This window comes from Artibeus jamaicensis, unplaced genomic scaffold (genome assembly GCF_021234435.1).
Source record: "Artibeus jamaicensis isolate MK-2021 breed Jamaican fruit bat unplaced genomic scaffold, CSHL_Jam_final contig_414, whole genome shotgun sequence".
In the NCBI taxonomy this organism is placed as follows: domain Eukaryota; kingdom Metazoa; phylum Chordata; class Mammalia; order Chiroptera; family Phyllostomidae; genus Artibeus; species Artibeus jamaicensis.
The window spans coordinates 194729-221942 of record NW_026521822.1 but is presented as its reverse complement, the minus strand read 5'-3'; the positions used below and the strand labels follow the sequence as shown (position 1 = coordinate 221942).

General features: G+C 35.0%; 1 protein-coding gene across 5 annotated transcripts in view; it reads left to right on the top strand.

Moving 5' to 3' along the window:
* Positions 1–27214, top strand: part of FNDC3A (fibronectin type III domain containing 3A) — a 252913-nt gene that overhangs the window by 183701 nt on the left and 41998 nt on the right. For all 5 annotated transcript variants that reach the window (XM_053665453.1, XM_053665452.1, XM_053665450.1 and 2 more), the window contains 5 exons: positions 10953–11190; positions 18708–18977; positions 20087–20145; positions 24397–24554; positions 26378–26437. In XM_053665453.1, coding sequence (XP_053521428.1) covers positions 10953–11190; positions 18708–18977; positions 20087–20145; positions 24397–24554; positions 26378–26437 — 785 coding nt within the window. The remainder of the gene's footprint in view (positions 1–10952; positions 11191–18707; positions 18978–20086; positions 20146–24396; positions 24555–26377; positions 26438–27214) is intronic.

Genomic DNA, 27214 nt, shown 5'->3' with positions numbered 1-27214 from the left:
TTAAGTTTCTTGGCAATAGAGAGTGGCTTTTAATTATTTCTGTTGTGTGGTTAACTCGAATATAGTAGGTATTTATAAATATTTGTCAAATAAGTGCATGGGCCTTAACAATAATCTTACTGGAAGGATTATGTGAGGCTAGTAGACTACTATTATCAATCTTAATTTAGGATTCTATAGGAAATGTATCATTTTTCATCATAGAGTAATCCAAAGACAACAATCAAATCTCATAGTAATTGAAATAATTTAAATGCCCTTTGTGTCAGAATGGATTCTAGCACATTGACATCACTGTGAAAACACAGTTTGTAATGTTAGAAAATACTTAAGAGCCAGGTTCTAACACAGCTAAGCACTTCATGATTGTCAAAATCTTGACATATAAGCAAACATTAGTTATGTTAGAAATTTAGGAGCTAGAGGTTGAGCCAAATATTAAGACACACAGGTAGTATAATAAGTATAGGTTGTATGTGGTTTAGCAGGAACCAGGTAGCACACATACTGAATGTATAAATAGCTGTCATTTATAGGTTCCTTTCTTTTATGCTGTGATCTTTTCTCATGGCAGCATCTTTAGTCACCTTCATCCCTTGCTTTTTGTGTATCTGTTGCTAAAGGCCAGTGACCCAAGGAGGGTCAAATAATGTTTTTGTTGTATCATCATGTGATTCTATATATACTAATGGGACTCAGCAAACTTATGGATTCTGAAAAGTTCAGTGAGGCAAACAAGGCCTACAAAACTACAAATCTAATATTAGGACTTTCTGGCTTTATAACTGAGGAAATAATACTACATACATACACCTAAGCGCATATGAGGGCAGAAAAATGAAAAATCCAAAGGACAGATAGATCTTAATTTAAGATTAAGGTCAAGATTTAATAAAAGTACCTATTGAAGAAACTTACTGAGAAATCATAATTTACCTAGGATATAATGAACCTTCAATTTTGTGATGTTTGTATTAATGATATATCCCTACTAAGTTCAGAACTACTTCAGGTTATTAACTCATCCATATATTTCAACTTCATTTTTTAGAATAATTTCAGGGTGTCATACGTTGAGTAACTTTGGAGGTAAATGGTTCAATTTTTCTCATTTGCAAGTTGCACAACCCAGACCTGCTGTTAAGATTGTCATCCTTTGTATTATATATTCTTTCCATTCTTATTTAAGAGTTCTGCAGTATTGTTTATTACATAACCATTATTCCATACTCCTCTAATACTGTAGCATTCTATCAACAGTAATGGGAATAGTGGGACTTAATTTTTTAATTATACACATAATTTATTGTTGAAGCAGAAAAATGGATCATCTTTTAAAAAAAAAAAATTTCTCCCCTAAGGATATGGTTATTGATTTTCAGAAAGAGAGGAAGGTGTGGGGAGAGAGACATCAGTAGGGCAGGGGAATGGGTGGAGGTGGAAGACAGTGTGGAATGATAAATGGTAACGGAAAAAATAAAATAAAAAATAATATATAAATAGCTATGGTACATTTACACAGTGGAATACTACTCTGCCATAAAAAAGAAGTTTTTACTCTTTGTGACAGTATTAATGGACCTGGAGAACATTATACTAAGTCAAATGAGCCAGACAGAGAAAGACAAATACCATATAGTTTCACTGATATGTGGAATCTAGTTAACAAACTGAACTAACATTACAACAGAGATGGACTCATAGATAGAGAGCAGGCCAATAGTTCTGGGTGGGGGTTGGAGAGTGGAGGGATCAAGAAAAATGAAAAAAGAACTCCTGGACAGGGACAACAGTGTGGTGATTGCAGGGAGTGGGGAATAAGGTGGAAAAGAGTATAAAGGGGATGAATGGTAATGGAAAAAATACAATAAAAAATAATTACCTATTTTAAAAAAGAAAGTGATGTATAATTAAAATTTTAAAGAAAGAAACATTGATGTGAGATACAAACTATGAGCCCCAACTAGGGATTGAACTCACAACCTTTTGGTGTATGGGAAGGTGCTCCAACCAAGTGACCCACCCAGCCAGCGTAGATAATGATTTTAAAATATTACAATTAAAAAAAAAATTTTAGACTTCCAGTCAAGATGGAGGCATAGGTAAACGTGGTTCACCCCCTCGCACAACCACAGCAAAAATTACAACTAAATTTACAAAACAACTGTCACCTAGAATCATCAGAAAATTGAACTGTATGGAAGTCTGACAACCAAGGAACTAAAGGAGTAACATTCATCTAGCTGGGTAGGAGTGGGGGAGACACAGAAGAGGCAATCCCGTATTTCCATGTGGTGGATAAAAATCAGGACAGGTGCCTCAGAACTGAGAGATCACAGCCCCACACCAGATCTCTCAGCCCAGGGTTCCACTTCTAGGAAGATAGGTCCACATAACTTCTGGCTATAAAAATCAGTAGGGGTCGGGGCAGTGGAAGAAACTGCAGGATTCTCAGGCATCTCCTCTAAAAGAGTCCTCAACAATCTTACAACTCATGCAGACTGACTCCTGCTGGATTCCATCACTGGGGCAGAAGCTGTAAGGGCACCAGTGGAATACAGGAAGTCTGTCATCAGGGTGAATGCCAGGGGGCACCTTCCTCTATAACAAAATTCCAGAGGCCAGGTAGCAGCAGCAGCATCACATCTGAGACTTTGTCAACCTCGTTCACACAGGGTGCTCCACCCTGGTGATTACCTAAGGCTCCACGCCATCTAACTTACAGGTGCACTTTCTACTAAAGGAAGTCAAAGCATCTCTGTCTAATACATAGAAACAAACAAGGAGGCTACCAAAAATGAGGTGACAAAGAAATATGGCCCAAAAGAAAGAGGAGAACAAAATTCCAGGAAAAGAACTAAATAAAATGGAGATAAGCAATATATAAGGTTCAGAGTTCAAAACACTGGTTATGAGGATTCTCAACTCAATTGGGTACTTCAACAGCACAAAAAAGACTGATACAGAAATGAAGTTTATACTAAGTGAAATAAAGAAAAATTTACAGGGAAGAATCCTGTGCTTTTAGATGCGTATGTAGATATGCTTGGCTTCTTCATGCAACCAAAAGAAGGATAACAACCAATTTAAAAACAAAAAACAACCAGAACTGCCAGAAAATCAAAATGTATGGAAGTCCAACAACCAAGAAGTTAAAGAAGAAACATTCACTCAAGGTGTAAGGAGGGGCAGAGGTGAGAAGCTGGGATAAGGCAGTGGCTGGGAGACCAAGCAGTCCCACATTTGCTTTCTGAGAAGCCAGGAGAAACAACTGGGGAGCAAGACAAACTGCATAACCCAGGGTTCTAGCACAGGGAAATAAAGCTTCAAAACTTCTGTCTGTAAAAATCCATGGGGGTTGTGGCAGTGGGAGAAACTGCGGTCTCACAGGAGAGTCTGTTTGAGAGGCCCACGGGATCCTAGAATGTACAGAAGCCGACCCACACAAGAATTAGAATCTGCAAGTATACAGTCTGTTTGTGGGAAGCAAAGGAAGTGACTCCAAGTGGGGCTAGAACCGAACAAGCTAGCAAATGGCATTGTTCCTTTTTGGGCCCCTCCCCCACATACAGCACCACAATGCAGTGAAGTAGGTTCACTCACTCTGGCAAATACCTAAGGCTACACCCCTTACAACCTAACAGGTGCACTGAGACAAAGAAATATGGCCCAAATGAAAGAAATCAAAACTCCAGAAAAAGAGCTAAGCAACAAGTAGGTAGCCAACCTATCAGATGCAGAGTTCAAAACACTGGTAATCAGGATGCTCACAGAAATTATTGAGTATGGTCATAAAATAAAGGAAGAAATGAAGGTTATACAAAGTGAAATAAAGGAAAATATACAGGGAGCCAACAATGAAGGGAAGGAAACTGGCACTCAAAGATTTGGAACAGAAGGAAGAAATGAGCATCCAACTGGAACAGAATGAAGAAACATGAATTCAAAAAAAAAAGGAGAGACTGAGGAACGTCCAGGACATCTTTAAACATTCCAACATCTGAATCATAGGGGTTCCAGAAGGAGAAGAGGAAGAGAAAGAAATTGAAAGCTTACTTGAACACATAATAAAGGAAAACTTCTGCAGTCTGGCAAAGGAACTTGACATACAAGTCCAGGACACTCTGATAGTCCCAAAGAAATTGGATCCAATAGGAAACATACCAAGACACATCATAAATTATCCAAGATGAAAGATAAGGAGAGAATCTTAAAAGCAGCAAAAGAAAAGGAGACAGTGACCTTTAAAGGAGTTCCCATAAGACTATCATCAGATTTCTCAAAAGAATCCTTACAGGCAAGAAGGGGCTGGAAAGAAGTATTCCAAGTCTTGAAAGGCAAGGACCTGCAATCTAAGATTGCTCCATTCAGCAAAGCTATCATTTAGAATGGAAGGGCAGATAAAATGCTTCCAGATAAGGTCAAGTTAAAGGAGTTCATCATCACCAAGCCTTTATTAAATGAAATGTTAAAGGGACTTATCTAAGGAAAAGAAGATAAAAAATATGAACATTAAAATGACAACAAACTCTCAACTGTCAACAGCTGAACCTGAAAAACAAAGACACAAGAAACAACTAGAACAGGAACATAATAACAGAAATGGAGATCACATGGAGGGTTTTCAGTGGGTCAGGGGGAGAATGGGGAAAAAAAGGTACAGAGAATAAGAGGCGTAATTGGTAGGCAGAAAATAGTCAAGGGGGAGGTTAAGAAAAGTATAGGAAATGAAAAAGCAGAACTTATATGTACAACCAATAGACTAAAATGAGGTAGGAGGGTAATGCTGGAGAGAGGTGTTGTGAAGTAGAGGGGAGAAAAAGATGGGACAAATGTAATAGCGTAATCAATAAAATATCCTTCAAAATAAATAAAAGACCTGGCTGATATAGCTCAGTGGATTGAGCAAGAGCCTGTGAAGCAAAGGATCGTTGGTTCAATTCCCAGTCAGGGCACATGCCTGGGTTGCGGGCCAGGTCCCCAGTAGGGGACATCTGAGAGACAACCACACAGTGGTGTTTCTCTCCCGCTCTTTCTCCTTCCCTTCTCCTCTCTCTAAAAATAAATAAATATTTTAAAAATAAATAAAAGGAAAATTTACAGGGAATCAGTAGTGGAGTGGATAAAGCTGAGCATCAAGTCAATGCTTTGGAACATAAGGAATAAAAAAGAATTCACTTAGAACAGCAAGAAAAAAAAAGAATCCAAAAAAACAAGGATAGGCTAAGGACCCTCTGGAATGAACTGCTTTCCAGGCAAGGTAAAGCTAAAGGATTTCATCATCAACAAGCCATTATTATATAAAATGTTAAAGGGGTTTATGTAACGAAAAGTTGATCAAAACTATGAGCATTAGAATGGCAATAAGTTCACAGTTATCAACAATTAAATCATAAAAAAACAAACTAAGCAAACAAGCAGAATAGAAACAATGATAAATATGGAGATCATTTGGAGGGTTATCAGTTGGGAAGAGGAAGGGGCAGTAGAATAGGGAAATGGTGCAGTGATTTAGAAGTACAAATTAGGTACCAAATAGATGGGAATGTTAAGAACAATATAGAAAATGGACTAGCCAAAGAACTTACATGCATGACCCATGGACATGAACTAAGGTTATCACATAACCAGAGGGAATAGGGCTTACTACATTGAGGTGGGCAATGTGGGAAAAATGGGGCAATTACAATAGCATAATCAATAAAATGTATTTTTTAAAGTTGTTTACTGTGACACTATATGTTATATATAATACTGTTTAATATGATAGGAAGACCTAAAGCTAATTAAAATGATATGTATTCATAAAGCAAAGTAAAAATGTTCAGCAGAAGCGTATGTATAAAGAAGTAATTTTGCAAGCAAGACAAAATAGTGATAAAAAACAAATATTGTTTGTTTTAAACTTTTTCTGCTCATTTTTATTTAATATTTTCCCTCACTATTATTCCCCTATACTCTCTTCTACCTCCACCCATCACAAAACCCCCCAAATCACCACACCGTTGTCTTTCTCCATGAGTTTTTTCTTTTTTGGTCCATCCCTTCACCTTCCTCCTGTCCCCAGCACTTCCAACTCCCAGAGATGTCAGCCTGCTTTCTATCCACTGATCATTATTATGTAGAAAAACTTGGAAAATGCATAAAAGAGAAAAAAATTATACTGAATATTGTAATCTAGAGATACTTTAGCATATATTTTCCTTTAAACTTTTTTCTAATTATAAACAATTTTAGACATAATCTCAATGAGCTTTATTATTGCAGTCTAACAAATAAAAGAGGGAAGTTTGTGAGAGTTTGACATACTGCATAAAAGTAGAAATCTGTGCCAACTGAATTATCAAATGGGGAAACAATCTGTAAAACTCAAAGAAAGCACTTAATGACACAGAAAGTAAAAATTGACAGGATTCGAAGGAACTTAACTTACTGGAAAATAATATTAACTTAGAGGCACAAAGAGCAAAAATAATTATTTCAACACTTGATATTTTAGTAATAAAGATGATGGAATATTAAGGAAATATAGACAGCCCCAGTGGGACTCCTGAATCATCAGAAGTTCTCTCTATGCTTTTCTAGTAATGGCTCCCTAGTTTTCTATGGACTGTAAGTTGTTAAGGTAATGAAAGAGTACCTAACAGGAAGGGGGATTACAGGTCTCATAATGCAGGGAAAGGGCCTATATCAATTCAGGAAGTTTCAGATTACAATTTTGAGCTGGGCTTGACCTTTATGTCAGCATGCAGCAGTTAGATTAGTAAATTTTCTAAAGATTCTACAAACCAATCTGAGTTCAGTCTTCTCTGACTTTCCTGGGGAAAACAGCCAAAAAAGGTGGGCAACGTTAGAAACTAGAAGGTGGGGAGGCTTAGATGAAGATAAAGGATTATAGTTAGAACTAGAGAGAACGTTTGTGGTTACCTACTCGTGTGTGTGTGTGTGTGTGTTTAGATATATTAAAGTTTATTGCATAAATGGTCAGAAATCACTGTTGAGTAGCTTAAAGTAGGAATACTTTTGGGTTTAGGGTGAGGCCTCAGAATAGATAAGAAGCAAAATTTCTAAGACTTGAAGAAGTCACAAAACCCTGTTAGCTTGGTATTCTTGTAAGGAGGGAAAGAAATGCAGTATTCTAATAAAACTGATAGAATATACTTATTTCTGTTCATATCATTGATTCAGCAGAAATTTTGGGGGCATATGCTGAGTGTACTGCACCTGACACCGGAGAGAAAATGTTAATAAACTAAAACATGGACTGTATATTATGGTGGAGAAAACACATACACAGTATTAAATGTCAGTAAACACAAACTTCTTTCTCTGCAGCCCTTTTCAATTATGTCTATATTCAACAAAGAAAAGAAAACGGGTCCTCACCTAATTAGAAATTAGGCGGCATATGTGGTTAGGTGATCAGACTATGCTGTGAAATCCCCATTTGGTTTACATTCCATTGTTTTGTTTTCATTTATTTACATAAACTAATTTGGATTATATTTTATCTTTTTTTCCCCTTTCTGCAACTTGTTGATTTGATTTGATTTTTTTAAATTATCACCATCATTGTACTCTATTGGCGTAAAATTCAGTGTCTAATTTCTTTTTTTTTCCTTTTTTAAAGTATATTTTATTGATTATGCCATTACAGTTGTCTTATATCCCCCCTTCATTCCCCTCCACCTTGCACACCCCCTCCCCCACCATTCCCCCCCTTTAGTTTATGACCACGTGTCTCAAGTTCTTTAGATTCTATATTTCCCATACTATTCTTGTCGTCCTCCCTATTTTCTACCTACCATCTATGCTACTTATTCTCTGTATCTTCTCCCACCTTCTCCCCCCACTCCCCTGTTGCTAACCCTCCATGTGATCTTCATTTCTATGGTTCTACTCCTGATCTAGCTGTCCTCTTAGTTTGCTTTTGTTTTAGGTGTGGTTCTTAACAACTGTGAGTTTGCTGTCCTTTCACTGTTCATATTTTTTATCTTCTTTTTCTTAGATAAGTCCCTTTAACATTTCATATAGTAAAGGCTTGGTGATGATGAACCCCTTGAACTTGACCTTATCTGAGAAGCACTTTATTTGCCCTTCCATTCTAAATAAAAGCTTTGCTGGATAGATCAACCTTGGTTGTAGGTCTTTGGATTTCATGACTTGGAATACTTCTTTCCAGCCCCTTCTTGCCTGTAAGGTGTCTTTTGAGAAATCAGCTGACAGTCTGATGGGGACTCCTTTGTAGGTGACTGTCCCCTTATTTCTTGCTGCTTCTAGGATTCTCTCCTTCATTTTAATCTTGGCTAATGTAATGATGATGTGCGTTGGTGTGTTCCTTCTTGGGTCCAACTTCTTTGGGACTCTCTGAGCTTCCTGGATTTCCTGAAAGTCTATTTCCTTTGTCAGATTGGGGGAGTTCTCCTTAATTATTTGTTCAAATAAGTTTTCCACTTGTCGCTCTTCCTCTTCCCCTTCTGGTACCCCTATAATTCGGATGTTGGAATGTTTAAAAATGTCCTGGAGGTTCCTAAGCCTCTCCTCATTTTTTTGAATTCTTGTTTCTTCATCCTTTTCTGTTTAGTCATTTTTTTCTTCCTTCTGGTCCACTCCATTGATTTGAGTCCCAGTTTCCTTTCCATCCCTATTGGTTTCCTGTTCATTTCCCTTCATTTCAATTAGTTTAGCCTTCATATGTTCCTCTAATTTGTGGCTAAAATCAACCAGTTCTGTGAGCATCCTGATCATCAGTGTTTTGAACTGTGCATCAGATAAGTTAGCTATCTTTTGGTTGCTTAGAGTTATCGACTCTGGGGCTTTGATCTGTTATATATGAGCCATAATGTTTTGGTCTGGTCACACTTGTTACATATGAGGGGCAGAGCCCTAGGTGTTCACCAGGGTAGGGCCGCCCAGGTTGCTGGGTTGTGACGCTGTATGAGGGGGTGGGGTGAAAGAGGGGCAATGGCAGTCCCCTCTGCTGCTTCCCACTGCTGGGGCTTGTGCAGTCCGTCTCACTGCTTGCTCCTTCGCCTGGTTTCTCTGCACACGAATGTGTGATCTCGGTCAGCCTGCTGCCTTGCACCCTCACTGGGTCTGGCTGTCGCAACCCCACGCCTGGGATCTGCCAACCACCACCCGCGCACCTGGGTGGGTCTGGCCGAGTTTTCCTGCGTACCCCACTCCACCAGCTGCTGACTCCACCCGTCTTACCAGGCTGGCTGAAGGGTTCGTTGTTGTCAGACTTCTGTATAGTTCAATTTTCTGTGTTTTGGTTGCATTTTTGTTACTAAAACTTTGTTGTCTTTAAACCTGGTTGTGCAAGGAGGCACAGTATTTCCACCTATGCCTCCATCTTGGCCGGAAGTTCCAGATAAGTAAAATTTGTCACCCAAGTCACTTGTACACCTGTGTCACCACGTTGGCTTGCCACTGCCGAGCCATGAAAGTGAACCTTCAGGGTGAAGCACTACACCCCATCCTAAGGAGGAGGCAAGGAGATGACAGCAAGCCTGGCATACCTTTCCCAGGGGATTGGTTCGCTTTTCTCAGTGTCTAATTTCTCAGCAGATGGAGACTTAGCAGGTCGCAACTTAGCAGATAGTTTTGAGTTCTCCAGCCTCATCCTCAAATTATGGATGCTCAAAGGGTTACTTGATGTGATAGAGTTCTCCATACCCACTTAGTCCTCGTCTGGCATTTTTCCCCCTTCAGCATCTTAGTGTTTTATTATTTTTAATGGTGGTAAAATGAATATAACAAAATTTTCCATCACCATTTTAGATTGACAGTTCAGTGACATTAAGTACATTCACACTGTTGTTCTACCATTTGTTCATCACTACCATTTGCTCATCTTGCAAAACTGAAACAGTACCTATTAAACAATAACTGTATTCTCCCTTCCCCCTAGCTGACCTTTGTATTTTAAATGTTGTTTTTCAGCAATGAAAAAAATGGTTTTAATATCATAAGCAGTTTAGCCATTTCCTTTTTACCAGTGAGATCTCACTTGTGAAATTTTTTAAAAAATAATAAAACTAACAGACGAAGTACTTGTGGATTCTGTACCCATAAGGGGTATAAGAACATAGAATTGACTGTGTAACCTTAGCAAGTTATTTAACATTTCTATGTTTCCTCAGGAAAGGTATTATCGGCCATTTTTTATACCTCAGCAGTAACCATTCAAGTCTAAAAAGGGTCAAGACCCTATTTTAATAGAGAAGGATTCCAGTGCTTGAGATAAATACTGTATCCTTTTAGGCTTTCCTCTGTGTCCTTGCTGTTTCAATGAGGTTCAAAGGGGACAGGGGGAATCTGTCATTTTAAAAAATCCTTTCCCAAGTGTGACCCCTATTTAAAAATGTGTAATTCTAAGACTTGAAACCACAATTTTTTTTTCTTAAATGGGAGTTAATGTATTAGATATTTGTCTCCCTTAAAATAATCTTCACCTGTTAAAATTGTCCTGGTCATGGTCATATAAATTTTGTATCTAAATTCAATATATGGTTGATCTTAGGAGTCTAGATTTAGTTTTTTTCCCTATTTCTATTTCACAACTTGTGTTTCTACAACTTCTTTTTCCTCAACCCTCACCCATCCTGACCCCTCCTGTCCAAACCAAATACTCCCTTAAATCTCCCTTCATTTTCATTACGTCACTAAATACATGTAACACAGAGGATTAATGCCTAATATCATAGCTCATTGTTTATATTATTACTTTGCTAGTCTCAGTGTTTTAAGATACACATTGCATTATAATAACAAAAACTACTTCATGTTGTTCAATGCTAATTCATATATACTTAGTATATTTAATAAAATCTTCATATTGATTGTATAGTATTTTTCAAATCAACTCCTAATATAAAAATTCTTACTCTAACATATTTCAAAAGAATTGCTTACATCTATGAAAGAAACTTCTAATGTTCATTTTATAGGTTATTGAAGACAATGGTGTTCGAAGAGTTGTTGTGGTTCCTCAAGCACCAGAGTTTCATCCTGGTGGTCACACAGTTATACATCGTTCTACACATCCTCCTTTGCCAGGTTTCATTCCTGTCCCAACCATGATGCCCCCTCCACCTCGCCATATATATTCACCAGTGACTGGAGCTGGCGACATGGCAACACAGTATATGCCACAGTATCAATCTTCACAAGTGTATGGAGATGTAGGTAAGACATCTAATAATATGTCTGTTTTATGGAATAGGCTATACTTGGCTTGGATATAATAGATGCTGTTATCATGTTATCTAAAACCAAAAATGGTTAACAATGTCAATTATTTTTTGTTATCTAAGCACTATTTCATCCTCATGATCATCTTTCAAGGCAAATGAGTAAACAAAAATTAAAGAGAAGGAAGTAATTTATATCATGTAGTAATATTTAGTGGGGTTACATTCAAAGAAGACATCTTCTCCTCTGTTACGCTATCTAGGCTCTGAGGAAAATTTTCAGCCAGGAATAATCACATCATTGGTAAATATTGAAGGCCGCCCTGCTACTAACCAAAGTTGCTATGTTCTATTGAAAGTTTGAAAAAAAAAAAAAAAGTAAGATATAACCTTGCACTGAGGGAGTTACTAAATTTTGAGGAAGAATAGAAACAAAATACACACAAAATAGTAATCTTATTTTTTCCTGTGGCTTTAAATACCATCTATATACTTTCATGTACCTCCCTTATAGCATTTCTAAAACATAAATCTAATTTTGGAACCTGCTTTTATCTGTCAGCTTCATCTCAGTATATGGTACCGCTGTCCATTCAATTTGCTCAAGTGAAAACCAGATGGTAAAATTTGATTCTTCCACATCATTTGGTACTAGTTTTATTTTTAGAAATTTCCCAAATTTATCTACTTTTTCTTACTGCTACTCAGATCTAATCCACCATCAGCTCTTGTCAGGACAAGTGCATTGTCAGCCTCCCAGTTTTCTACTGTTATTCTTGGCCCCAACCATCCAGGATCAGCCAGAGTAATCATTTAAAAATATAACTCAAACTGTTCTCTTTCCGTGACTTCCCTTTGCAATTGTATAAAGTCCTAAACCCTTCACCAGATCAGGGTTTCTCAACCTTAGCATTCTTGATATTTGAAGATGGATAAGTGTCTGTTGTGGAGGACGGGATTTTGCTTTGTATGATGTTTAGCAGAATCTCTGCCTTCTACCCACTAGATTTCAGTAACACAGTACTCCAACCCTCCCCTCACCCTCATGCTCAACTTTACCCAATTGTGACAACTAAAAATACTTACAGGCATTGACAAATGACCCCTGGCCTGGGAGCCAAAATTATCCCTGGTTGCAAACCACTGCCCTGGACAAGGCTCTGTTCTGTGATCTTTCATTGCCTTGTCCTTCTTGTCTCCACCATCCTCCTTCAGCTTTTCATAACCTCCAAGCTTTTTCTTGCTTCATTGCCTCTGTACATGTTGTTCTCTCTACCAGGAATGCTCTTCCCTCTTTTCCTTGGAAGGCTCATGTTTTTCCTTTAGATTTCAGCTCTCAGAAAAACTATCCAGGACCCTGCATTATCAGTCTAGCACTGAAATCTGTTTCTTTCACAGAACCAAACAGTTTTATTTTTTGTATGACTTTCTCCCTCATTTGCCTATAAATCCCCAAAGAACTGAATCTGTTTGATATATCAGTTTTCCTTGCAATTAGTTAGCAGAACCTGTCATTTATACTTAGTAAATTTGTAGAAGATACAACTGCTTAAGCACAAAGTTTGAAATATGCAGCACAGTCTTTACTAGGTACATTATATATTATAGATTGTGTTATACATTATGTAATTATATACTATATAATATATTATACATTATATACTATATATATAATGTTGTTTTTTATGTTATTTTAAACTTATTTCTATCCCCCAAGTAATACTTACTGATTCTGTAGGTCTGGGTGGGATTTGGGTTTCTGCATTTTAACAAACTAGGTGAGGCTCATGCAGTATTCCAATGAACATAATTTTCAGTAGCAAGAGTTTATACTACAGATTAGTCTCTTCTATTTTCTTACTGCTAATTTTTACCTGGTTTTTAAAAACGTGTTTGAAAAATTTAAAATACCAGATGTTACAATTACTACTGTTTTGCATTGTTAAAACCCATTGTTATTCAAAGGGGATATGTGTTAGACTTCATAAATACAATTAACAATGATGTGAAGAAAAGTGAAGCATACAAATCTACAAAGAGTACATCTTTACAAACTAGCTACCTAGTGGTAGAAGACAAGAGACATACTGTATTTGAGGTTATAAGCCAAGGAATTTACAACAGGCAGCAGTTTTATAACTGGTAGCTATCTCCTTGATATTTTTCCACATTTTCAATAGATTCCCAAAGTGGGACCTAATCCAACATTTCACTGTCAACAACTACCATTACTGAATCTGAACTTTGCTGGACATGTATTATATCACTTAATCCTCAATAAAATTCTGCAAGATAACAAATGAAGAAACTGAGGCTCAAAAATATCAATTAATTTTTGCATGGCCATTGCTAGTTTATTGCTGAGGATTTTACTCTCTCGGAGCTTTTTTGTAATAAAGTTCCTGCTCTTTCTACTACATATTCTTTATATAACCCCCCATAGTTGCTTTATTATTTTATTTATCTTGAGTAATAAATGAAATGTAAAAACATTTGGATAACTACATTTTCAAAGTATATACTAGTTAAAGTTTCATTTTTTTATTGAGATAATTCATATTACAAAATTAACCACTTGAAATTTTACAATTCAGTGGTTTTTTAGTATATTCATTATATACTATATTTACTAATGCTAATTCCAGAACATTTCATCCCAGAAAGGAACTCTGTGCCTGTTAAGTCAGTCTCAACTTCCTTTACCCCATCTCCTAACCTTCTTTCTATATTTCTATGGCTTTGCCTATTCTAGACATTTCATATAAAGGTACATACAGTACGTATATTTGATGTAAATGTTCATACAATGTGCGGCCTTTTATGTCTGGCTTTTTTTCACTTAGCTTATTTTTTGAAGGTTTATTTCAAGGTTTTAGCATGATTAGTGCTTTCTTTTTATTGTGAAAAACAGTTCATTATGTGGGTATATTACTTCTCAGTTTATTACTTGTTGGACTTTTGGGTTATTTTCACTTTTTCTCTATTATGAAAATCTGTTTTGACAGGCATATGTTTTTACTGCTTCTGGGTATATACCTAAGAGTGGAATTGCTGACTCATATGGTGATTCTATATTTACCTTTTGAGGGACTATAAAATTGTTTATCATAGTGACAGCCCTATTTTACATTCTCACCAGTGATGTATGAGGGCTCTAATTTCTGCATATCCTTACCAAAGCTTGTTGCTGTCAGCTTTTTAATTCTAGCCCTGCTGGAGTGTGAAGTTTTATCTCATTAAGATTTTGATTTGCTTGCCTCTAACAACTAACTACAGGTATAGGGCATCTTTTCAATTGATTATTGATATCTGTTCAGACCTTCAACCATGTTTTTTAATTGAGTTATTGTCTTTATTTTTGAGTTGTAAGAGTGTTTATATATTCTGGATACAAGACTATTTTAAGATACGTGATTTACAGATTTTTCTCTCATGTTGTCTTTTCATTTTCTTAATGGTATTCTTCATTGTAGAAAAGTTTTTAATTTTGATGAAGTCAGATTGTTTTAATTGCTTGTGCTTCTGTTTTCATATCTAAGAAACTATTGTCTAATCAAATGTCATGCAGATTTTCTCATGTTTTAAGTTTTACAGTTTTAATGCCTACATTTAGGTCTTTGATGACATTTGAGTTAATTTTTCTATACAGTGTTAAGTAAGGTTGACGTGTGACTGTCTGGAAACTCATTTTTTTTTACATGTAGGTAGCCAAATTCCTATGTTTTTATCCTAATGTTATTGTACATAATGTTACAGTATTTATTTTAAAGTGTATAGTATAAATTAATCTCTTCTATTTTCTTACAGCTAATTATGACTTAGTTTTTAAAAATGTGTTTGAGAAAATTTAAGAAAATACTGGATGTTACAATTACTACTATTTTGCATTGTTAAAACCCATTGTTATTCAAAGGGGATATGCATTAAACTATAAGAATATATACTTAACACTATATAGAAAAATGTTATACCAATATTCTTAAAACATTGATAAATTAACACCCTACTGGGATTCTTGAGACTTTAAAATATTTTCTTTAAAGATTTTATTTTTTATTTTTGAATAATTTTTACCACCCCCTCGCAATCACAACATTGTTGTCCATGTCCAAGAGTCCTTTCTCCTTTTTGCTTAATCCCTCCACCCCTTACCTTCCCCCTTCCGCTGTCATCCTATCTGTGAATCTGTCTCTTGTTCTTCTCAGTTCAGTTTGTTCATTAAATTCCACATATAAGTGAAATCATGTAGTATTTGTGTTACTCTGACTGGCTTATTTCACTTAGCATAATTTTCTCTAGTTTTGTGCATATGGAGGCAAAGGGTAAAAATTTCTTCTTTTTTATAGCCAGGTAGTATTCCATTGCGTAGATGTCCCATAGTAGTTTTAGCCACTCGTCTATTGATGAACACTTGGGCTATTTCCATAACCTGGCGATTATAAATAACACTGCAGTGAACATAGGGGTGCTTATGTTCTTTTGAATTAGTGTTTTGTGTTTCTTCAGATATATTCTCAACAGGGGGATTGCTGGTTCAAAAGGCAGACCCATTTCTAATTTTTTCAGGTATCTCTATACTGCTTTCTACAGTGGCTGTACCAATCTGCATTACCCCCAACACCTCAGAAGGGTTCCCCTTTCTCCACATCCCTCCAGCACTTGTTTGTTGATCTGTTGATGATAGCCATTCTGACAGATGTGAAATGATACCTCATTGTGGTTTTAATTTGCATTTCTATGATGATTAGTAACATTGAACATCTTTTCATATGTCTATTGGCCTTCTGTGATGTCCTCCTTCAAAAAGTATCTAGTCATGACCTTTGCCCATTTTCATTAAGTGTATGTTATTGATTTTGCTATTACAGTCTTCCCAGTTTTCCTCCTTTGCTCCCTTCCTCCCAGTACCACCCTTCCCTTCAGCTGTCACCCCTTAGTCCATGTTCATGGGTCGTACATATGAATTCTTTGGCTTCTCCATTTCTTATACTGTTCTTAACATACCCCTGCCTATTTTGTACCAATTTTGCTTCTTAATCTCTGTACTTTTCTCCCAGTCTTCCCTTTCCAACTCCCAACTGATAACTCTCCAAATGATCTCTTATGTCTATGGTTCTATTCATGTTCCAATTGTTTGCTTAGTTTGTTGGGTTTTTTTTGTTTGTTTTAGATTTTGTTGATAGTTGTAAGTTTGTTGTCATTTTAATGTTCATAGTTTTGATCTTTTTCTTAAGTAAGTCCCCTTGACATTTCTAATAATAATGGCTTGGTGATGATAAACTCCTTTAGCTTTACATTGTCTGAGAAGCACTTTATCTGCTGTTCGATTCTAAATGATAGCTTTGCTGGATAGACTAATTTTGGATGTATGTCCTTGCTCTTCATCACTTTTACTACTTCTTGCCAGTCCCTTCTTGCTTGCAAAGTTTCTTTTGAAAAGTCCTCCGCTGATAGTCTTATGGAAACTCCTTTGTAAGTAACTCTTTGCTTTTCTCCTGCTGCTCTAAGATCCTCTCTTTATGTTTAACTTTTGGCATTTTAATTATGATATGTCTTGGTGTGTTCCTTCTTGGGCCCAATTTCTATGGGACTCACTGCTTCCTTTCTATTTCCTTCACAAATTAGGGACGTTTTTGTTATTTTTGCAGGTAAGTTTTCAACTTCTTGCTCTTCCTCTTCTTTTGGCAACCCCATGATCCAGATGTTCGCACTTTTAGAGATGTCTCAGAGTCATCTTTTTCTCTCCTCATTTTTTTGAATTCTTGTTTCTTCATTCTGTTCTAGTTAATTGTTTATTTCTTCCTTATGTTTCAAATCGGTGGTTTGAATCCTGGCTTCCTTCCCTTCATTGTTGGTTCCCTGTGGATTTTTCTTTATTTCATTTAGTATAGCCTTCATTTCTTTCTTTATGCTTTTGCTGTGCTCAATGAGTTCTCTGAGCTTCCTTATCACTAGTGTTCTGAACTCTAAATCTGGTAAATTGGCCATCTCTGTTTTACTTAGTTCTATTTCTGGAGCTGTGTTCTCTTCTTTCATTTGGGCCATATTTCTTTGTCTCCTTAATTTGGCAGCCCCCTGTGTAGTAGGTAGAACTGCTTTGATTCCCTGTCTTGGTGCATCTGTTAAGTTTTATGGGGTGGAGCCTTGGGTATTTACCAGTGCAGGGCAACCCACTTCACCACTCTGTGGCTCTGCATGTGGGGGAGGGGTTGAAGAGGAGACAGTGCCCTTTCTAGCTGCTGGAGTCTTTCTCAGCACTTGCCCCATTTTCATTCACTTCACCACCTTCCCATATGTGACTGGTGTCCCTGTAGCTGCTGCCCTGGTGGTGGTTCCCAGAGCGGGTGGGTTTGCATATGTTCTAAGACACCGCAGGCCCTTTACATGGACTCTGCCAAGAGACTGGCAGTTTGCTCCACCACCCCAACCCCCACCAATGTTTATAACCAGAAGTTATAAGACTTTATTTTCTTGGTGCAGGAACCCTGGGCTACGTGGGCTGGCCTGGATCTGGGATTGCTCGCTCGCTCCCAAGGTTTCCCTCCAGATTTTTATCTACCACTCATGAATGTAGGACCACCCATTCTGCCAGCTGCTGCTACCTCACCTCCATCACACTACAACCTCTCTGTCCCAGCTCCCCATCTCTGCCCCTCCTACCCATCTGGATGCATATGGCTTCTTAAATCCTTGGTTGTTGGACTTCATAGTTCAACTTTCTGGCAGTTCTGGGTGTTTTTTGTTTTGAGGTTAGTTGTGATCCTACTTATAGCTGTGCAAGGTAATGAAGCATGTCCATCTATGCCTCCATCTTGACCAGAAGTTCCTTTTTCCATTTTTTAATTGGGTTGTTTGGGTTTTTTTGTTGAGTTTTGTAAGTTCTTTATAAGTTTTGTTGTTTAAAAATAAACTGAGGACAGTTGATTTAACAATATTTATTGTTAATTTTATTATATTGTGTGACTTACAATATCTCAAGATGCAATGCTTTTTATACCTAGATTCTCTTACTAATAAACAATCTACTCATTTCTTTTTGGTAACTCTTAAAATTTTTTTTAGTGATGATTTGTGTTTTTGAATCATAAGGGGATTTAGGCAGGTGGTGGTTTTGTTTTTACCTATTTTATAGGTTTGAAGTTGACAGAGATGTTAAAAGTAATGGCTTAAAAAGAGTAAAAGATAGCTCAGTTCAGATCTTATTCCCCACCTGTAATAATCATAGCATACCACCAAGCTTTTCCTATGAAGAATAATAGTTACTTGGGAAAAGGTGAAGGAGTGTCTCCGTAAATTTATGTTGTGTCTGTGCATGTGTAATCTAGTCACAAAGTTCAGTTCCATTAGATGGCAGATACACAGAAATAGTGCTTTTTTTTTTTGCAAAATTATTCTTCAACATGTTATGTTTTATATAATTATGATAGATTTATTTTCTGTTCTATCTCATGTCACAAATGTATTTGGAGAAATTGACCATTTAAATGTTTTTAATTTTATATTTCTTTCTAGATGCTCACTCTACTCATGGAAGGTCCAACTTTAGAGATGAAAGATCTAGTAAAACATATGAACGTTTACAGAAAAAATTAAAGGATCGCCAAGGAACACAAAAAGAGAAAATGAGCAGTCCACCGTCATCACCCCAGAAATGCCCTTCTCCCATAAGTGAACATAATGGACTTATAAAAGGGCAGAATGCTAGTGGTATAAACACAGGATTAGCAAAGAACAAGTCAGGAAAAGGGAAAGGTGGTGTACAAATTGATACAGAAATCAAAGGTAACTATTTAAATTACTCAGCTATTATTTTTGGTATTTTCATCAATATTTAACCTACAAAAAGTACATGCTAACCTTTAATCATTTTGTCATGCCCAAAATAAACTATAGATTATTAGCTTAACACTCCCTAAATGTAAGAAAATGTTTTAGAACCTAAATTGTTACTAAACTACCTCTTTTTACAATTTGGGGGGAACTCAATGAGTAATTTTACCTATATCATAAAGTGTACTAACCATGAGAAATTTTTATTTGTAGAAAAACTCCAGAGTTCATCCTGATTCTCTTTCTTCTCTTTTTGGGCCTTTGATAAGGCTATACTGGCTTTTATCAAAACTCTTTATTTTTCCAGCTTCTTTATGTAACTAGTTAGTTACATTGTTAACCAGTCTATTCATATACGTTATGGTAGAATATTCTCCATTCAATTCTTCAAAGGTTATTTTCTCTTAAAATCCCTGTGTTTCCCTTATCTGTGACTTCCTCAGTAGAACTCCAAGCAGTACTATTTTTTCTTTAAAATTTTCATTTCCCACCAATAAGTTTTATTGTTTTAGGGGCCCCAAGGCTTATATATTAATGTTTACAAAAATATTCTTGCATATTTTTGAGACCTCCTGATCATTCTTTTTCAGCACTCATGTTTCAGAAGAGTTAAACTAAAGTTTCAGATATATCTTTGGTGGCTGTAAATTATGGTCAAGTCAATTATATTTCTCTTTTGGGAATCACCACAATTAAGGCATTTCATGAAACAAATAGTTGACATTAAGAAGTATGAGACTGACAAATGAGAACTTTGTAGACAATTAGGGTTTTTTACAGCTGAATAAAAATATACTGTCTATAAGAAAAACTTGCTAGCTAGTTCGTGTGTGTGTGTGTGTGTGTGTGTGTGTGTGTGTGTTACAGCTAGTAATTGTGCTTAAAATGGAAATAGAAACTGAAGCAGAAGAATCATGGAGAGCCATAAGCTGCTGAATATCAACTAAGGAGTAAAAAATAGAAAATAAAAGTCTCAAATACTAACCTAGTTTCAGAAGACATTGTTGTGGAGGGAGTATATTGCATTTACACTAATTTTTTAATTAAAAAAATTTTTTTAGAAAAAGATGAAGAAACTAAAGCCTTGGAAGCACTTCTTTCCAACATTGTCAAACCGGTGGTAAGTATTTTATATATTTTCTTTACATTTATATTTAGTATAGGACTCATATAGGACTTTGGTATTTTTCTACTCAGGTCTTAAAACTTGTTCTATATAAGGAATATGGAGTCAGTAATGGATCTATATGGATCTAACATAAGAACAGAAGTGTTACCAGGAAAGTGGATATTCAACCAAGAATCCATTTGTTAAACAAGGATTTAATACATACTAAATGACATTGAAAATCACTGGATCAGACAAAGATCTCATAAAAGAGAGTGAATACAACTAATTATCAAATTTTTTAAAACCCATTTATATGAGTTTTATATAAATATGTCCAGTTGACTCCAGGTGCAAAAATAGGTAAATAATATCAAATTATAAAAGTTAATATTCTTTAATCTTTGTAAGTATAGATGTAATAGAAGAATTCAAAAAAAATCAGAAAAAGGTATGCCAGCAAAACTGAATACATACAATTGTCTGCATATTTTTTACATATCCTTCATAAAGGCTAACATTCTAATGGAAAAAATGCATCATATATGACTAAAGATTAACCTTAAGTAAAGTTCTCATACAGTTGTATTTTTTAAATTCATTAAGACTTTAAAGGATTCTTCACAGTTATCAAAAGAAGTGTAAATTGAAATTTACTGAAATTGTGCAGTCCTGTCTCTCAATAAATAGCTACACAAACAAAGATGTATTTGTAGCACTAACATTAACAAAAATAAAACAAAGGAATGCGTACATAAATTGGAAGGTTTTTACTGGACAGAATGATACAGCCACTTAAAAATATGGTTTTGATTTGCAGCAATGCTTTTGTAGGGGAAAATGCTGGGAATAAAACTATTGGGTTGGCCAAAAAGTTTAGTTCTTTCTGTAAAATAAAAGACACATTTTCATTTCACCAGTAACTTCATTGGTGAAAGTTTAGTTCTTTCTGTAAAATAAAGTAAATAACTTTATTTACTCTGTAAAATAAAATAAATAACTTCATTGGTAAAAGACACATTTTTTCATTTTCACCAGTAACGTTATTGAACTGGATATTTTGAGTATGTCAGCTATTTCCATGTTTCTCAGTTAATGTCTGTATTTGACTGCTGTCAAGTTCAACTGGTCTACCCAACTGTGGAACATCATCCAGCAATAAATCTCCAGCATAAAACTTCACAAACAACTTTTAACACATTCAGTCAGTCATAGCACTTCTCCATCTACTGCACAAATCTTTTTTTTTTTTTTGGCATTTTTACCTTTTTTATAGAATAATACATAATATGCTGAAAATGTTGCATATTTTCTTCCATCTTCAGTATTAAAATGGCTATACAAAAATTCACCAATTTTGACTTTTTTAATATACACTGATAATGAAGCTGTCACAATACAATCTAAGAAAATTGTTTCAAATGAAGTTAAAGACAAGCACTACTCGAGCCATCTTTTGGAGAAAAACAAATGAACTTTTTGGCCAGCCCAGGATTTAGACACTGTGATTACAGCGTCATGAAGAGAAAGCTTTAGAAAAAAATAGAAGACTAGAAGGAGAAATCAAATATCACAGTAGTTATCAGACAGTAGTTTCTCTGTGCTTTTTATAAGAGTTTTAACTTCACTCCATTTTAAAAGCAGCTAACAGAAGTGCCAGTGACTGATTGAATCTGGATATTTTATAATTAATATGGTAAAATATGTAATACATAAATATAGAGTAAAAATATATTCTCTTTTTACCCACTCCTTCAATTTAATCACACCCAACAGTTTAGTTTAGGATTCTTTCTAGTCCTGTTTCAGTTCATTATATGTGTCCAGCAAAGTATAAATTTTTTCTTTAACCCTTAGGAAAAGGGAGTTATACTGTACCATATCGCTCTATGGCAAGCTATTTTCACTTGCTATGTAATGCCTTAGCAATCTTTCTATGTCATTACATTTATCTTTGAAGAGCTACATAAATCATGACAACCAATAAAAATATACATTTGGCCCTTACTGTACACAATAAATAAAAAACAAATATGCAAATTGTGTGTGGTCATAAAAAGTGCTATTACAAAAATAGGGCGATATGATGAGTTACTGAGAAAAGGAGATTTATTTAAATACAGCAATCAGGAAACTTTTCTCTGAAGAGTTAGAAAAGGCACAAAAGGTGGAAGGAATAGGAATGGGAGAGCAGGAATAATCATGACAAGTTTCTTAGATAGAAAGAACCATTATCACTGGAGCATAGTAAAATGTAGTACAAGATGGAAAGAAGTAGACAATAGGACTTTTTCAGCCACAGTAAGGCCATTTATTAAATACTGATAAAACTACTTATGATTTCTAAAAGAAAAAGCTCTGCGTTTCCCCCCCCCCCCAAAAAGTCCTTGGTAAAATAGTTTGTGCTAAGTTATCTAAAAAATACTTTGCTGTAATTTTTGTACAAGAACAGATTAGAAGAGTTGCTGCTCTTAACACTTCCACAAAGGGTTACTTTTTCATTTTACCCCATTTTACTAAGACATTCACTAATCTAATAGGTTACTATGGTCCTATTTCTTCTGACCATCTTAAATAATAGATTTGGATGCTTTCGTTTTTTATTTCTAATTCCTTCTATACATGTAAATTAATGTAAACATATACAGAATTATTTCATAATAATAGCTAGTACAACTTTCCTAGTTTCAGAATCTGTTCAAAACACTTTTGAGTACATAAATGCATTACTTTCTTTCATTTCTGCAACAACCCTCAGAACTAGTTTCCCTATTTTACAGATTAGAAAGAGTAGGTTTAATAAGTTGTATTGAAGTTGGGATTGAAACTCAGGCATTATCCTTTGAAGTTCTATGTATATTCAAATGTATATCACTAGATTAATTTAAAAAGGAATTTCATAGCCTTAATAGAATTATTTGAATGATAATGATATCTAATTCTAGCAGCATTTATTTGTTACACTATATAATATTAAAGTCTAATTTTTCAGGCACATAAAGCTTAAAACAATTTTTCAAAAGAATTCTTGCTCAATATTATGAGGAAGAGGTAATTTAATAAAACAGTAGCTCTGTATCTTAAAACATAAAGTAATGCTTATGTCTTTGTTTTGCTTTGGTTTTAGGGTTTTTTAATTTTTGTTTGTTTTACAGTTTGGGTAGCTATGCCTTTTTAATTAAATTTATATGATCCATGAAGTCTAGGTGAGGGTTTTTAATTGGTTTTGTGTGGTTTTTGCATGCTGTAGTTCATTTAGAATACCTAATTCAATAGGTATTGAATTCACCTAATTCATTCCATAAATATGTGACAGAATGCTAGATACCGTGGTAGAAGCTGGAGATAGAATAGAAAGCAAAGAGCAGGCATGGCCTTTGCCCTTAGAACTTAAGTTAGTGTGGAGTAGCCAAGCAGTACATGTAATGATTTATCTGTGAAGTGTCAGGAAAAAAGTATAGTGCTATAAGAATATATAATATAGGTGACCTTGTCTCGGGATATTAAAGCAGCTCCCTAGGGATGATTGAATTGAAATGTGAAGAAAAAGTAGTGGTTGGGCACTGTGCGCTGTGAACAGTGGGGAAGTGTGGGGACAGTGTTGCAAACATTAACCCACATTAAAGAAGAACTGAAACATGGCAATTGAGGAACCAACCAAAAATAAAAGAAGAGCTACTCAGTAATATGACTCAAGTGTAGTGTGTGAGGGAGAACATTGTGCTAGTCTCAGCCTTAGCTTATACTTAGGGGTTGAGTGACCTGGGACAAACCACTTAACCTTTTTGAATCTGTTTCTTTTTCCATAAAATAGAGTATAATGGTATTATATATCTCACATTTGGGGGGGATAAAAAGTGGTATCTTTTTTAAATTTATATATTCAGACAGTCCATGTCCTTTCCTTATTTTTCTCATGAGTTTCTCATCTTTTTCTTATTTTAAGACACTTTATAAATTGAGGAAATGAACCCTTTCGAATCTTACAAGTGACTTTTTTTCTTCATTCTTTCTTTTGACTATATTTGTGTTTACACTAATAGTTTTGAATGGTCCAAGAGGTCTTTAAATGTTTTTAACCCATCTGCCCATTCAGAACAAATCATATTTCATCTGCAAATGGATAGGTTTCTATTTGTGATCATTGAAGTAAGTAGATACAAATATATTTTATTTACTCCTGAAACTCTATTAGATTTTTCACTGTTCATTGTGCACATTACAGTTTTTTCATAGAGCTTTTAAAATACTATGTTCTTGCAGGCCTCAGACATCCAGGCAAGGTCAGTAGTACTTACCTGGTCACCTCCCTCCAGCTTCATTAATGGTGAAAAAGATGAGACTATTGTACCAGAGCTCTATGGTTATGAAATTCTCGTCTCAAGTACTGGAAAAGATGGGAAATATAAAAGTGTGTATGTGTAGGTATTTGTTATGTTTTACTCCTTCTCATTATTAAGTTAATGGTTTGTCATAAAAAGCTTAATACTGATTTTATTCTTTTCTCTCTTCATGCTTTTATTTTGAACCTATAATTGACCAGTGACAGTGATTTTGATGTAAATAGTCCAAATGCCAGCTGTAACACATTTCTGTCTACATACTCTTAGAGTAATTGCTTTCATTGCCACATTCAGCTTTTATATTTTAGTAGGCCACCAACAGATATTTTACTATTCACATATTCCCAAGGCATAAATATAAATTGTATTATGTAGAAACCAGGACCAAAAATGGATGGTATTGCTCCTCCAAAAAACTGGAGTTAATTCTTACATGTAAAAGCTCATATCATACTGTAAAATGAATTTAGCACCATTATTCCTCATTTGTCTGTTGGTTTGTTAATAATCATATTTCAAAACCTATCATAGCCCTCTTTCCATGGTTCAAAATGTGTTTATTATATGCCAAGTAGCCTTAGAAAGAGTCTGTGGCTAAAGTTGTGACATTTATGATTGGCATTCATAAAATAAATTCTTTTGCTGTCCTTATATAGACATTACTTATTCTAATAAAAAAATAAAAAGAGTAAAGTTGATTATTAGTTATAATGTGAGCACCAGGAAGATTGTAAATGAGGGTGCTTAGTCATTCAAATGATCATAATTAGCACAGAACACTGGGTACATCAACCTTCTTGCTATCTTTTTTCAAAAAAAAAATTGCAAGCATAGGGAAGAAAGGAAAACTATCCCAGTGACTGTCATCTAGTATCATAAGGTTATAAAAAGGTCCTGTCGCCTTATCTGTATTGAGACTTTTTTGTGTTTATTCTATTCATTTTTCTTAAAAGAGACAAACCTACCTAAGGGATAAGTCTGGGATGACAGACATCAACATAATGGGGGTTTTTGTGTGTTAATGGTTGATTCTAATTAGCTATGGTTGCATGTTAAAAGGGTTTATCTCCATTTGCAACCTGACCACAGAGCATGAGATGGACTAGTCACTTCCTTTACTCTACAGCTAATTAAGGTCTCTCTGAGGATGCTGCTGCAACTGCCCAATTGATTAAAGTGTATTTTCACCAATAAGACATGTTTTCTTGCTCATAATATTTACTGGCTTTGATTTGAGAAATGGTAGCTGGTAATCTGGGAGGGCAGTGAGAAGAGATTGCAGTTGTCTATAAAGTGGAGAGGAGAGAAACCTGGATGAAGGAAATGGAAGAGACAACAGTGATTATTAAAAAAAATTAAAAAACGCTGGTTTGTTGGCTACATACCAATGATATAAAATGATTATTTTAAGAAGAGGAGCCCTGTTGTATTTTAAAATGTAATAGTGTCTATGGGAAATGCTTTACTTTAAATTATGGTTACTGTTTTTTTCTTACCTATTCATTAAACTAACATTTTAAATAAAGTTCCGTGTTATATTCTAATAAAATGCAAGATTTTGGCAGACTTATTGTAAAACTTTAGTAGTTTTGATTTCAGTATTAATGTGTTACTTTGCATTTCAAATATGTGGGAAATGGATTTTTAAATAATATAAAATAAAATGGTTCCTGATTTGCTTACCATACCTATTTGTTTTAAAATGGTATGCAGGTAATACTTAAGTTTGCCACATATCCTAATTACATAAATGCCATATTAACAGAATTTGAATATGGCCACAGTTTGTAAAGTAAGAAGCAATATAATTTCATAAATTACCTATGAGGCACGTAATGCATATCCTCCAAAAATGCTTTATTTATCAGGCAGTGAAATACTATCTTTTTCTCCCCACCCAGAGGAGAAGAAGCAGGTGTTACTTTAAATGATCTCAAACCAGCCACAGAATACCATGCAAAGTAAGGAACTCCTACATGTTGCTTTTCTATGATATACCATACGTTGTTTTATTTTTAATCTTTTCTTAAATCTAGAATACAATTTAATTATTAACTTTGTATTAAAAACATGAAGGTGGGTTTTTCTTTTGGTACAATTATCAACACTTTTCAAAAAAAAGTAAAACATTTCAACTCAGATGTTACATTTAATGGTTAATTAGCCTGTTTGTAAGACCTAGAGAGTGGAATGAAGTATAGCTAATATGTATAATATGTCTACAATATCCAATTCAGTGCTAGAAAGTGGTCCCAGCTTTTGAAATTTTTATAAAACAGAATCATAAATAACATTTGGCTTATACCATTTTGTTTTGGAAAGAGTTTTGAGATATTAAAGCTAATAGAATTTTACAGCTAATTGGGAATAACTTAGATACTGTTTTATTGTATGTTGTAATGCATTGTAAATCGCATTGTAATTTACTGAGGTTTTATAGACTCTAGGGACTTCTCTGGTTGGTATTGAATATAGTGCATTTAGCTAGTCACCTCCATTTTGAAAAGAACATTTGTGGTTAGTATTATTTCTATTAATGTATTAAATAAATTTTCAATTATACTTCCTATAGATGAACCCTAGTATATTATTCAAAATAGTATTTTTCAAACTGTGGATTGCAAACATTATTGGATTGTGTAATGAATTTTGTAGATTATATTCAGCATTTTTAAAAATTAACTATCAAATGAAATAGAAGTGGAGTATATTACTCTAGTTAATTATATTTTTTTCCG